At 36.0% G+C, this 12,572-nt stretch overlaps 2 protein-coding genes across 2 annotated transcripts; one reads left to right on the top strand and one right to left on the bottom strand.

The window, feature by feature from the left end:
• The first annotated feature begins 4,557 nt into the window (after positions 1-4,557).
• LOC113283622 (zinc finger protein CONSTANS-LIKE 4-like) lies at positions 4,558-6,704 on the top strand. The gene is made up of 2 exons (XM_026532953.1): positions 4,558-5,969; positions 6,080-6,704. The coding sequence occupies exons 1-2, from the start codon at positions 5,112-5,114 to the stop codon at positions 6,527-6,529; spliced, it is 1,308 nt and encodes a 435-aa protein (XP_026388738.1). The 5' UTR covers positions 4,558-5,111; the 3' UTR covers positions 6,530-6,704.
• Positions 6,705-7,321: 617 nt separating this feature from the next.
• Positions 7,322-10,128, bottom strand: LOC113283623 (thioredoxin H4-1). The gene is made up of 5 exons (XM_026532954.1): positions 9,869-10,128; positions 9,388-9,464; positions 8,329-8,454; positions 7,850-7,972; positions 7,322-7,741 (listed from the first exon to the last, which is right to left on the bottom strand). The coding sequence occupies exons 2-5, from the start codon at positions 9,409-9,411 to the stop codon at positions 7,595-7,597; spliced, it is 420 nt and encodes a 139-aa protein (XP_026388739.1). The 5' UTR covers positions 9,412-9,464; positions 9,869-10,128; the 3' UTR covers positions 7,322-7,594.
• Positions 10,129-12,572: the final 2,444 nt, after the last annotated feature.

Here is a 12,572-nt window from a genome sequence, read left to right as displayed (position 1 = left end):
GATATAAGGAAATATCACAAATTCTCATGGAAGAGAGTATGTACACCACTTGATTAAGGGGGTTTGGGGATTTCAAGACTTGAAGTTATAAACAAAGTATTTCTCATGAAGATGATGTGGAAGATTAATAAGTCAGATGAAGATTGGGATTTGTTTTTTCATGCAAAATACAAGGATAAAAATGGTCAGTGGAGCACAAAATGGCAAAAATCTTCAGTATGGCCAGGTTTAAAATGGGCCTGGAATGCTCTTAAAGATGACATCATATGGAGTATTGGGGATGGAACCAACATTTATGTATGGTTTGATTTGTGGATTGGGGATAGATCACTCATTGAAAGATTTGGATACACTGATTACATAGCTGAAAATATTAACTTGAAGGTTTCAAATATAATGGTAGATGGTAAATGGTCCTTTGATACTGAACTTCAAATGATGACACACAATCTTAGACCACCAGAAGTTGTAGGAGGAGAAGATATGCAAGTTTGGACTGGTGATTTGAAAGGGGAATTCTCAGTTTCAGTTGCAGTGAATAATCTAAGACACAAAGAACGACCAGTGAATTGGTATAGATATATATGGAAGAACTTTCTTCATCCTTCTGTGGCTAGCAACATCTGAAAATTGATTCAAGGAGTGTACACTGATGATCAAACAATGATAAAGAATGGGTATGACATGGTTTCAAGATGTTGTATTTGTGAAGAAAATGAAGATAGTATGTTTCACTTGCTTTGGGAGTGTAAATTTAGCACTGAAATATGGAGGTGGATTTGTTTTATATTCAAACTTCAAATACCAAATTCCTTTGATGATGTGTGGAAGAGAGCAACTAATGTAAGCCCTTTGGTTAAACAAGTATGGATATGTGCAGCTTGGCATCTACTGTATTGCACGATACATACTAAGAGCGCAGGCTATATGTAGTACGTATTGGTATGTAACATGTAGAATAACTAAGTCTCTGAATTCCTATACGTTATACATATTGATATGTATTGGCATCTACTGTATTTTAGTAAGATATATTTGCAGGCTATATGCAGTACGTATTGATATGTAACATGTAGAATATATTTTACAACATATCAATATGTTTTGAGTTTCATCTTCTATAAATAGAAGAACTGCAGCTATATCAAAAAGAGAATACAAAATTACTACACGATCTATCTAACAAAACAAACCTATATCAAAAAATACAGTTAAACAAACCTATATCAGATTACAAAGAAACTAAAACAGAACAGCAACAGAGAAAAGGTGATTATAGTAACATACCTTGTTCGAATCTGAGATTAACCTAATTCGATTTTAAGATACCTAATTGAAACACACAAAAATCACAATGTAAATCGAACGGAAACTGAATTGAACAATGTAAATCATCAGAAAACTGAAATCATAAAAGAAAGATAACAATGTACATCATAGACAACTATTCTGATAGAAATCGGATCAGAATAAACCTAATTATTTATCAACATTCCAAGAAAAACAGCAGAGGAAGATGATTTACGAGATAAATACCTTGTTCGAATCTGATTTCGAAGCACAGATGATTTACGAGATAATAGCTGTGATGAGCCTAATTGAAAGACGCTACCAGATACTGTGATGAACCAAAACGCAGGAGCAGAGAAAACCAAAGAGAAACAAATCTGAGATGAAAAAAAGAGAAAGAAACTGAATTTGATTTGTTCGTGGAGTTGCAGAAAGGGTATTTTTGGTACTTTTGAAAAACTTGTCTTGTGTGACCCGCACGTTTTGGACTAGGGAATAAATATTCTGGTCCACCAGCGGATAATTTTATTCTAGGGGTGGATTAGAGAGTAACCGGTACTGGGTTTCCTGGACTACCTAGTAATTCCTAGAAATATTTATCATTATACCTGTGTCCAATGGTTGACTATCCGAAGAACTTTGTGTTGGAATATCATCATCCATGAACAGCCTCAGAAAACTTTAAAGGGAAACACCTCTGGGTAAATCTTAGGACTTTCCGTTGGGTCTTAACAATTTTGCAAGAAGACGTTGACAAGACTGACAAAGAAATCAAAAAGGGATTACACGTTTTTAATATGCAAAACCATAGGTTACTCTCAACTAGGATGAAAATTGGCCGACCACTTTTTCAATAATACGAGGCCCATTACTTGAATCAAATTTTGTCTATCAATATCAACACACCTAATTCAATTTAGTTGATCAAGGGGTGGTAACAACCCCTGTAGAAATGAAAGCCAAACTAACATCGATCACTTGTAAATTCACATCAATAAACCATTTGCATAAAGTCATACCACATAGAAGAATTAGAGAACGGAAAATGGGTCATTTGTCCAAATATTTTTAATTCACGGTTCAAATGGACGAGTAAAAAATATTTTGGATGAAATGGCCAAAAAAAAATAACAAGGATGAAACTGGATTCATCCTAGCTTAAATTTAAAAAATAGCAAGGATGAAATTGGATACATCCTGTGTAAATTAAAAATAAGAAAAAATATTTGAAAATGGGCACGATAAAACTGGTTACATCCTGCCTATTTTTACATTTTTGTCCATTTAAACAGTATCAAAATCTAACTGTCCATTTCATCCAGGAATTGTTGATTTTGGTCTTTTTAACCAATTTTGTGATTAGAGAAAGCTGGAGCGGACGCAGCCTTCCAATGAGCGACTGAATTGAGTGGCCACATTATCTCTTTCAGGAGCAACTCTGAACCCACTCTGCTGTTGCTGGTTCGAATGTATGTTGAGGCAAAAAAACAAAAATACCCGATTAGTGAAGAATTTGGAAACAACACAAAGTTTCACATAAACTTTTTAGCTCAAGATTTTACCTTAGTTAGGAGAACCCAAATGATTTGGACAGCTAGATTTTCTATTTTTTGTAACAAGTATGTCATTACTCATAATTGACTAACAATAGTTTAAGAATTATACAAATTTACTTATATATTAAATCTTGTAATGAAAATGTATCGGTGTACCGTGATTCCCTTCGTGCAATTTATGGTACTTTTATATCAATGGCATCCCTTCATGGAATTTATGGTACTTTTATATCAATCGCAGGAAGGAACCTAGTTAGCAATTCGGGATTCGGCAAACGTACGGAACGGCAAACGTACGAGTATTATACGGTTTTGTAAAATTCAGATTCGGTCCAAAATTCGGTCAACGGGACGTGATTCGTCATTAATTCGGAACGGCATACGTACGTGTATAATTCGATTTATAAATGTGAGTTCGGCTCTGAAAATTCGGTATCTATATATAACAAATAATTTGTATTTATAAGGTCATAGACCAATTTTTATGCATATGTGTGAGTTATTTAAGGAAAAATAAACTCAATATGATGATATTAATAATATATACAACATTAGTTATCCAAAAGGACGTCGTATGGTGGTTTAGATGCTTGGTTAGTGAGTTTGAGATCTCTCTCACCTTCACCTTCAAATCTCTTCAGTCGTTTTTGTTTCATAAAAATTACAACACGTCTAATATTCGGTCGTGTATGTTCGGGAGGCAGTAAAGCCCAAAAAGTGGAGTCTTTGAAAAGTAAAAGCTAAAGAATTTATGGCGAATTAAGCGGACGTATCATTCGGGATACGTAAAATTCGTGAACGATTCGCGAATAATCCGGGAATGCCACATAATACGCGACTTGGATTCGGAGTTGCAAACGTACGTGAATAAGACGGTAAAATTCGTGATACGGAAAAATTCGCGAATGATTCGCGAATCATTCGCGAACTTACTAACTAGGGGAAGGAAACCTCTTTTTCTAAAAGAAAAAATAATAAAAAAAAAAAGTCATACCAGATATCAAATCACCAAGGAAGAGTGGAGGATACAGACTGTGTCCCCCTTTACATTTTGAGAGCGAGGCATATCAGAGGGGCCAGCCTGCCAGTATCAAGTTGGGATAAGCACAAGCACATGCGAAATGATGCGACTATATAGGGTGGGTGATTGTCCCTCCCTCCCCAACTGTGGACACCCATACCCATGCCTGTGATAGATACATGAACCCAATAGTTGGCCCTTTCCTTCTTTCTCATTCATTAATTGGAGTGTTGTGTTTAGGTCGTCTGCCAACTAGTCTGTACACCCAAACTTGACCAAGAATGTGTTTGGCCCTTTTTAACTTTTTCTATTTTATAGATCTAGGAGGGGAGGTCGATCATCCATCCATCCATCGTCAATGCAATCTGTGATTCACTAGTACTACTTATGAAAAGTTATTTTTCCAGCTACAAGTACTTCTAAAAAGTGATAATTGTGATGGATCAGAAGAAAATGATGGGAAAGAAAAGTAAAATTGATAATTGATCAAATGAAATTAAGTATCAGAGCAACCAGTGCCGTGAGTTTTAAAAGTAGAAATCAAAAATACAAACATTTTGCCATACAAAAACCTCATTTTCTGCTTGTAGAAGTGGCTTTTGAAATTTTATACCCAAACTAGCTTCTTCTTTTTTAATTTTTAAAAGTCGAAAATCTATATCTGGATGTGTATCCAAACGTGCTATAAATATATAACAAACGTTTTGAAAACACAGTCACGATGAGCATCATATACCATCGAGTTCTTGCCAAAGATTGGACGGATATAAACTAACACCTTATTTGTTTGCAGCTGACTCGATGTCTGGGTTTGAGTCAACCTCGCCGAGTCAGCAATCAGACTGCTTGTTTTATTTAAACATCACTGTGACCAACTAAACCAACGGAATAAGCACCATGGTCATATAAACAATTGAGTTCCCCATACCTGATGCTATTCGGAGAAACAAGGAAGGAAAGAGTTCCCTTTAAATTCTTTATCTACATTATCCTCTCAGATCGGACAAATCAATCAAACAGTGAAAAATCTTCTCCATCTCAGTGTAGAGTAATGTCACATTTTTAATTAATTAATTAAATGGAAAATGATTTATATGGCTATGAAGCCGTCCACGTGTCCAGTTTAGACTCGTCACCTATCTAGATTGGATGGATACAAGGCTGCTCATTTATACTCGGAGAAATTGAATTATCACAAACTCAAGTTTCTACAAAATTGAAAAAAAATAGAAGAAGAAAAATCAATGGGGATTCAAGTTGAAACCAGAAGATCAGCAGGAGGTGGAAATTGGAGTATGAACACCAAACTGTGTGATTCATGTAAATCAGCAACAGCTTTGTTGTTCTGCAGAGCAGATTCAGCTTTTTTATGTATGACTTGTGATTCAAACATTCATTCAGCTAATAAACTAGCATCAAGGCACGAAAGAGTATGGATGTGTGAGGTTTGTGAATCAGCTCCAGCTTCTGTTACTTGTAAAGCTGATGCGGCTTCACTCTGTGTGACTTGTGATGCAGATATTCATTCAGCTAATCCATTAGCACGTCGTCACGAACGTGTTCCGGTGGTTCCGTTTTTCGAATCGGCTATTTCAGCGGCAGCTTCGGCGGGTAATAATAAAATTAGTTCTGATTTGAACTTCTTGCTTGTTCCTGATCATTTTGTTAAGGGACAACCGAATGAAGTTGTTGAAGAAGATGAAGATGATGTTGTTGATGTCAAGACTAATATTCATCATAAGGCTGATGATGGTGATGCTTCTTGGTTGTTCCAGAACCCTCCGTCGTCTAAGTTAGGTGTGGTGGTGGAAGCTGTACCAGATCTGATGTTGAAATCTGGAATTGGAGTTGGAGGAGTTGATTATTTGTTCTCTGATGTTGATTCGTATCTTGATCTTGATTACCCTGATATCGGTGGAGAGAAACAGTTTCAGAATCAAAATGGTTCTGCTGGTTCTGATTCTGTTGTTCCTGTGGCTACTAATCCGATTCAGAATCATCCTGCTGCCTCGTTCAATTGTTCAGAGAATCATTGCTATGAGTTCGATTTCTCTAAACCTAAACCTGCTTACAGCTTCAGCACTCAATCTGTTAGTCACAGTGTAAGTTTAAAGTTTCAGATCTGAATTATTTTAAGCTTCTTATATTTTTGATCAAATGGGATTAGAACTAGTTAGTACATGTTGTTGATTGTTAGTTAATTATTGTGTAGGTATCGTCATCTGAAGTCGGAGTTGTGCCGGATTCTTCAAACTGCAACTCAATGACAGACATATCAAACCCATTTTCTAGGAAAAACGGTATGATTATCGACCATCATCATGGTGTTATGTCTACTAGTAATGGAATGATTGATACAAATACTGTTAGTAATGGAGTTGAAAATGCAGTAGTTGTAACTCAATTAACTGGTTTAGATCGAGAAGCTAGAGTTTTAAGATACAGAGAGAAACGAAAGAACCGTAAATTTGAGAAAACAATCCGATATGCATCGAGAAAAGCGTATGCCGAAACAAGACCAAGAATTAAAGGTAGGTTTGCGAAACGAACTGAAACTGAGATCGAAGCTGATAATCAAATGGAAAGAATGTATCATTCTAATAATCCTTCTTCGGGGGGTTTTGTGATTGATTCTGGTTATGGTATTGTTCCTTCATTTTAATTTTAAAGCATGTAATAATAATTACTACTTCTAATTAATTAAGTACGTTAATCCTTAATTGCTGCTTATCTTATCTTTCTTGTTGCTGATTAAGGTTAAGTATCAGAGCTGAACTGATTAATGCTCTCTTTATATATTATGCAGTTTGTATTATTAAATGTTTGATGTTTTGATCTCTACAACCTTTTATCTTTCTGAATTTTTGATCAGAAGACAAGTCTGAGAAATTCTGAATCATTATCAGTATCTGTTTCTTGTATGTGATTGGTTGATTAGCAATCTTTGTTTAATAGGTTTGGATAAAGACATGTTTGTTTTCTCCCTTTTAAGCTCGAGAGAAATCAAACAAAATTCTATAGAAAATCTGAGAAGAAGATTCATAAATGTACAGCGGTTCAATTTTTTATGTTGTTGTAGCCAATATTCTATTGATTAAGCTGCTTATATCAATATGAATGTGTGATTAGTTTGATAGTAAAGTAATTAGGAAATAAGAAATCATTTAACTCCCTTTACTGACTTATTACAAAGTCAATTTCAATTCTTTATTAGTCCTATGATGTTCATGTTAGTTGGCTTCAGGAGTTTGGAATGACGAAGTTTACACCCAATAATGTTACGCCATGAAGTTTGAGCTGCCGCTTGTTTCACTGGGTTTAGGTTATCAGATGCCGTTCACCGTTGTTATACCAATGTCATTTGACAACACAAGTGTCTACGGGTGTTGGGATTATGGAGCTTTTGGCTTTCCACCAAGTATGAGAACTTCAAGTTAAAGTCACTAAGAAGGCATTTGGTCGCTGGGAAAATTTATGTTAATATATGGAAATTGAAGATTTCGTTACCTGTACATCTGAGTGGGACATTACAATGCGAAAAAACTTGGTTCTAGCAGTGCATTTTACATTTCTAAAAACTCAAACTCAATAACACTAATTCATCGCAACAGCAGCAGCTGAAGGCCGTCCACCAACCATATACTAGTATCTTTATTACCTCCCCTATCTCTATTTTTCCGGGCAGAAAAAAAACAAGCAAGCATGCCACACAAGAAAAAAGAAATTATCAGCTTTGTTTTGCAGAATCAAGAGCAGCTGGAATCTTCTTTAGAAGTTCTAGTTTGTTAGCCCCCACAAGCTTATCGATCTGCTGCCCATCTTTGAGAAAAAAGAAAGTCGGAGTAGCTCGGATATCCAATGAAGAACTAAGTTCCTGCAACCCAGCACCAAGGAACGAATTTCAGAGAGTTTGAAAGAAAGAGACCACACTATTACATTAGGAAAAGGAAAGCCAGAAATGCAAGATTGCAGCAATACATACAGGTAAATCATCCACATCTACAGTGAGGAACATAAGAGTAGGATATTTCTCAGACAGCTCGCCAAAGAGAGGAGCAAGCATTCTACACGGACCACACCACGACGCACTAAAATTTGCAACAATCTGTTGAACAGCCAAACAAATTAAGCAAATAGAAGCACAAGGAGTTTCAACAGCTTAGGATCATTACTGAATATATACAGAGATGAACATCATGAACTGGAAACTCATAGACCATTTATCAAAACGTTGAGTGAAATCTATCACAAAAGTCTTTTGCGAATATCACAAGCCAGTCTAACTGCCACAAGTTATCAAAGAATGATTTTCTAGCTTGCCCATGTGAATGTGAAACACTAGGTCTGGAATACATGACAATGAAGCCTCATAACTAAGATGTTCAAGTTACTTTGTTATCTAACATTTCGATCCGTCTCTTTCTTAAGCAAAAACAAGTAAACAACTCGAAGAATACTTACAATCTTGCTATCCCTTTTTGCTTCAGCCAATTTCTCTTCCCAGCGTTCTTGGGTAGTTATAAGATGCACATTTCCACTAGCAAAGTTTACCTTATGGTGGTAAGAATCCTCGTCATCATCACGAGACTGCAAGTACAACGTAGGGGAATGCCTTTATATAAATACAAAATGAAGGGTTTAACCAAACATGGACTTCTCATAGAGACACACCATCTACCAAGTGTCTAGGTTCAACAAACCCACACACTGCCTATATGAAACCAATTCGGTTGAATATAGAGAAAGAGGGTAGATTAAACAGGGCTTCTAGAATTGTTTTCAGAAATGAAGCTTTGATGCTTCTGCGGCAAACCCAAATGAAATTTGAGACTCATAGTTCAAAAACATAGTACCTGGAACATCTTAAATGTTTCCCTAACTGGAGCAAGTGGGAGGCTTGGATACAAATGATCTACAACTACTGGGCAAATCTTCTGAGGTGATTAGGGGATGCGAAGATCGAACAAAAATGGAAATAGAAAATGTGGACCTACACAGAAATGTGTCCTGTAGATTTATATCTGAAGAGTAGAAAAGAAAGCTGTAACCAATTGCATTTATTGGAGACGCTTAATATATATACTAGCCAGAGTGTCATGGGGTGGGGTTGTTATGTTGTATAAATAGTTGATACAATCTCAATTCCGTAAGTGCTAATACTGGATATTAATTCGGAATAAAGTTGCCCTAGGTGCTGCGAGATACTAAGAAACTTTACATTCCATAGATGATTACGGAACTGCAAGATGTAAAATGTACATACAACAGAAGAGACACAGATAGTGGCTGTAAGTTTCTCCAAATGAAGGGGAAGACTAAAATCTCTACAGAGCCTTTGATATCAATTAAGGACATGATATCCTTAATTGATAAATATAGACACCAGTAATTACAATGAAGAGATAACATTGAAACCTTAAAAGTGGAAAATGCAATTAGAAGTGCGTCTCCAAGGAAGACATAACAACACAAGTTAAGAAAGATATGGTTTAAAGGCAAATGGGAGATGCAATGCTTTACCTTGCTAACACAACAATTTCCCATAACAATCTTAGAGTGACAAGACTTTATGGATTGTAAAAGCAGCAGTGAGTTCCCTGTAGATTAATAGACATAAATCAGTAAAATTGGGCTCGCCATATAAGTTTTTGGTAGTGAGTGAAACCACATTTGCAAATTAGTAGAAATTAAAATTCCCATGGTAATCTGTTTTTTTCCTGAATTTTGTTGTCTCCAATTCAACTAATAATTGAGATGAATTGAGAAGCAGATATGGCATGAATCATGTTTTACTAATAATATTAATTTGATTAACACAAACAATTAAACCTAAAACCAAAATATGATAATCACAACGAGAACATGCTGTGGCTAAGCAATCAGACATATGAATTTGAAGAAGAAAAGTAACAAGATAACAAGAAATCACCTGAAATCTGAAGGGGAAAAAAAAAACAGAATAGAAACAATAAAATTTGGATGTAGAAAATAGGATAGCTACCTGGACAGAAATGGAAATAGAAATAGAAAGAGTGATGATGATGATCAGCAGCAGCATAAAACTGATCTGATCTCCAAAGCTTCAGCGTTCAGCCTACCATCACCAAATGTTGTTGTTGAATCTTCTTCATCATGTATCCAAATAAAATAAAATCAAATAGAATAAATTAGGGATTCCTTTATCTTAAAGTTTATTTATGTTTGTGGATTTCTCATTGTCTCTTTTATCTCTCTCTCCAGAAAGAAAGAAAACAAAAAGTTGATGAAAAGGGAATGACACGACCAAACACCAAACCGCCCTGCCCATCTGCCTTTTGGATTGGATTGGATTGGTAGCTAGCTCACATTCTGTGTCCGTCCCTCCCTCCCTCCCTAGTCTCCCTATATGAGAAAGTGCCCGTGCTTTGTTTGTAGTTAATAAGCACGATATTTTTGTACCACTGGCTCAAACTATGATCTTGTCTTACTCAAATTCTGGAAATGTGTCGGTAGAGCAGAATATGAAAAGTCTAGCATGTGCGATACTAATAGATGGAGATTCTTCGTATCACTCACTTTATAAAGAGAACGAAATGAGAAGAGGCAAAATGTAGGAGTAAAATATCGCACATTCATTATGTATGCGAAGTAAAGGTCATTTGTCTTAAGCGAGGATTACCGCACATGTTTCAATTAGGATGACGTACTTAATGATGTCAGAATAGTCACCAGTAAAGTGTGATGATCTGTGTGAAGAAGTAAAGTGTGCGAGATTGAGTGTGTGTACATGAGTGATTGTAACGCACAGCGATTCCGAAAATAGGGGATCTATTAGCTGTCATCCACTATGTAGAACCCTATATAAGGGGAAGGAATTTGTGTATTGAGAGAGGGATCTGAGATAAGTGTTAGACAGGAAATTAAGAGAGAGAAAGTTTATTTGAAGAGCAAATAAAGTCATTGTATTATCTTGTAACCGATTCAAGAACTTGAGATAATAAAAGAATTGCATTATGATTACTTAGAATCTTGTCTAAATTCATAGTGATATGGTTGTAGGATTTCCTGCAACTACATTTTGGCGCTGGAAACAGAGACGAGTCGTATATCTTGTTGGTGAATCTGTTCAAAAATCAAGTTTTTAGAATTTAAAAAAAAAAAAAAAAAACCAGAATTTTTCCTTCAACATTTGAGATTTTCATTCGATAATACAAGAAAGTGGAAATGGTAAGAATTAGATCTACCGTTAAGCAAGCGACAACAACCAGAAGAATAAAAGAATTGTCGAACGAAGAAGAGGAGAAATTCATGAGCAATTAGAAGAAGGAGAAAGAAAAAATTCAAAGAAATGATGATCCGAATGGACTACAACGTACACAAGAGCAGAATAATGATATTGATTATGATAGAGTGAGTATTCATACTGCACATACGAACTGAAGATGAAATACAGAGAACTGGAGATGAAGGAAGGATTGAAGGAAATGAAGAAAATATGACACTTGGAGAACTTAGACAAAGATTGATTGCTGAGCGGCAAAGAGAAGATGAAGAGCGTGCGAATTTGATAGACAGAATGATGATTTAAGAGAAGAGAATCTCATATTACATGAACAAAGATCAAGAAGCGTTATGCGATCAAGATCAAGAACCAGTAGAAGTTCATCAAGACAAAATCGATCAAATCGAAGAAATGCCAGGCGAGAACAAACATTAGAAAATAACGATGAGAATTTGCAAGACGATGATAATCGACAAGGTTAACGCGACGAGAGACACACAATAAATGACTGATATGAACAGCCAAATGAGCGTCGTCGCAGACAAGAATATCAAAGGAACAATAGACTTTAAGATGCAACCGCACGTCATCGTACTTGTTACGCATCAGATAATGATGGAGAATATGCACGCGAACAAGAGGAAGAGAGAAACAACGCTGTGCGTGAACATGTGAGATTTGAACGAGAAAGACGAAGAAGAAGAACAGAAGAAACTGAAGAAAGAGAAATTGAGGAGGCTATACGTCAGAATAATCATGAGAATATATTAAGACAAGTCATATTACAAAGAACTATGCAACAAGATTTAGACCAAACTATGAGGGAAGAAATTCTCAGAGAAATGGTTGAATTGAGATAAATGATGACTATGCGAAAAAATGGTGGAAGAAGGCAGTTAGAGGAAGCAGTAGAAGAAGCTGGGAAAACACCTTTTGCGAGGCAAATTCAAATTGCAATAATACCACCAAAATGCAATTTACCTGTATTCATTAGTATATTTGATGGTAGTACGTATGCAGTACAACACATAAACGCCTATAGCCGATCTTTATTGCAGTGGAAAGAAAATGATGCGGTCTTGTGTAAGTATTTTCATGCGAGCTTGACAGGAGAAGCCTTGCAGTGGTTTGAAGGATTTCCAGTAGGAACTATTAGATCATTTCGTCATCTACAGACGTCTTCTTAGGACAATATATCAGCAATAATATGTCAAGACCAGGAATTGAGACGACCTTTGGATTTCGCAGAAGGGTCAATGAAAATTTGCGTCATCTAACAACACGATGGAGAACCATGTGTAGTGAGATGGCAAGGCGAGTAGATGAACGATTTCTTATACTAGCCTTTGTCAGTGCTCTTTTCCTACAGATTTATTATATACACAGATTTTCAGGATAAAAGATTCCATCACCATGTCGGAGTTGCGTGAATTTCAAGAAGAAT

This window comes from Papaver somniferum, chromosome 5, assembly GCF_003573695.1.
Source record: "Papaver somniferum cultivar HN1 chromosome 5, ASM357369v1, whole genome shotgun sequence".
Lineage (NCBI taxonomy): Eukaryota > Viridiplantae > Streptophyta > Magnoliopsida > Ranunculales > Papaveraceae > Papaver > Papaver somniferum.
The sequence above is the reverse complement of the archived record's forward strand: the minus strand, read 5'-3'. Positions and strand labels throughout refer to the sequence as shown.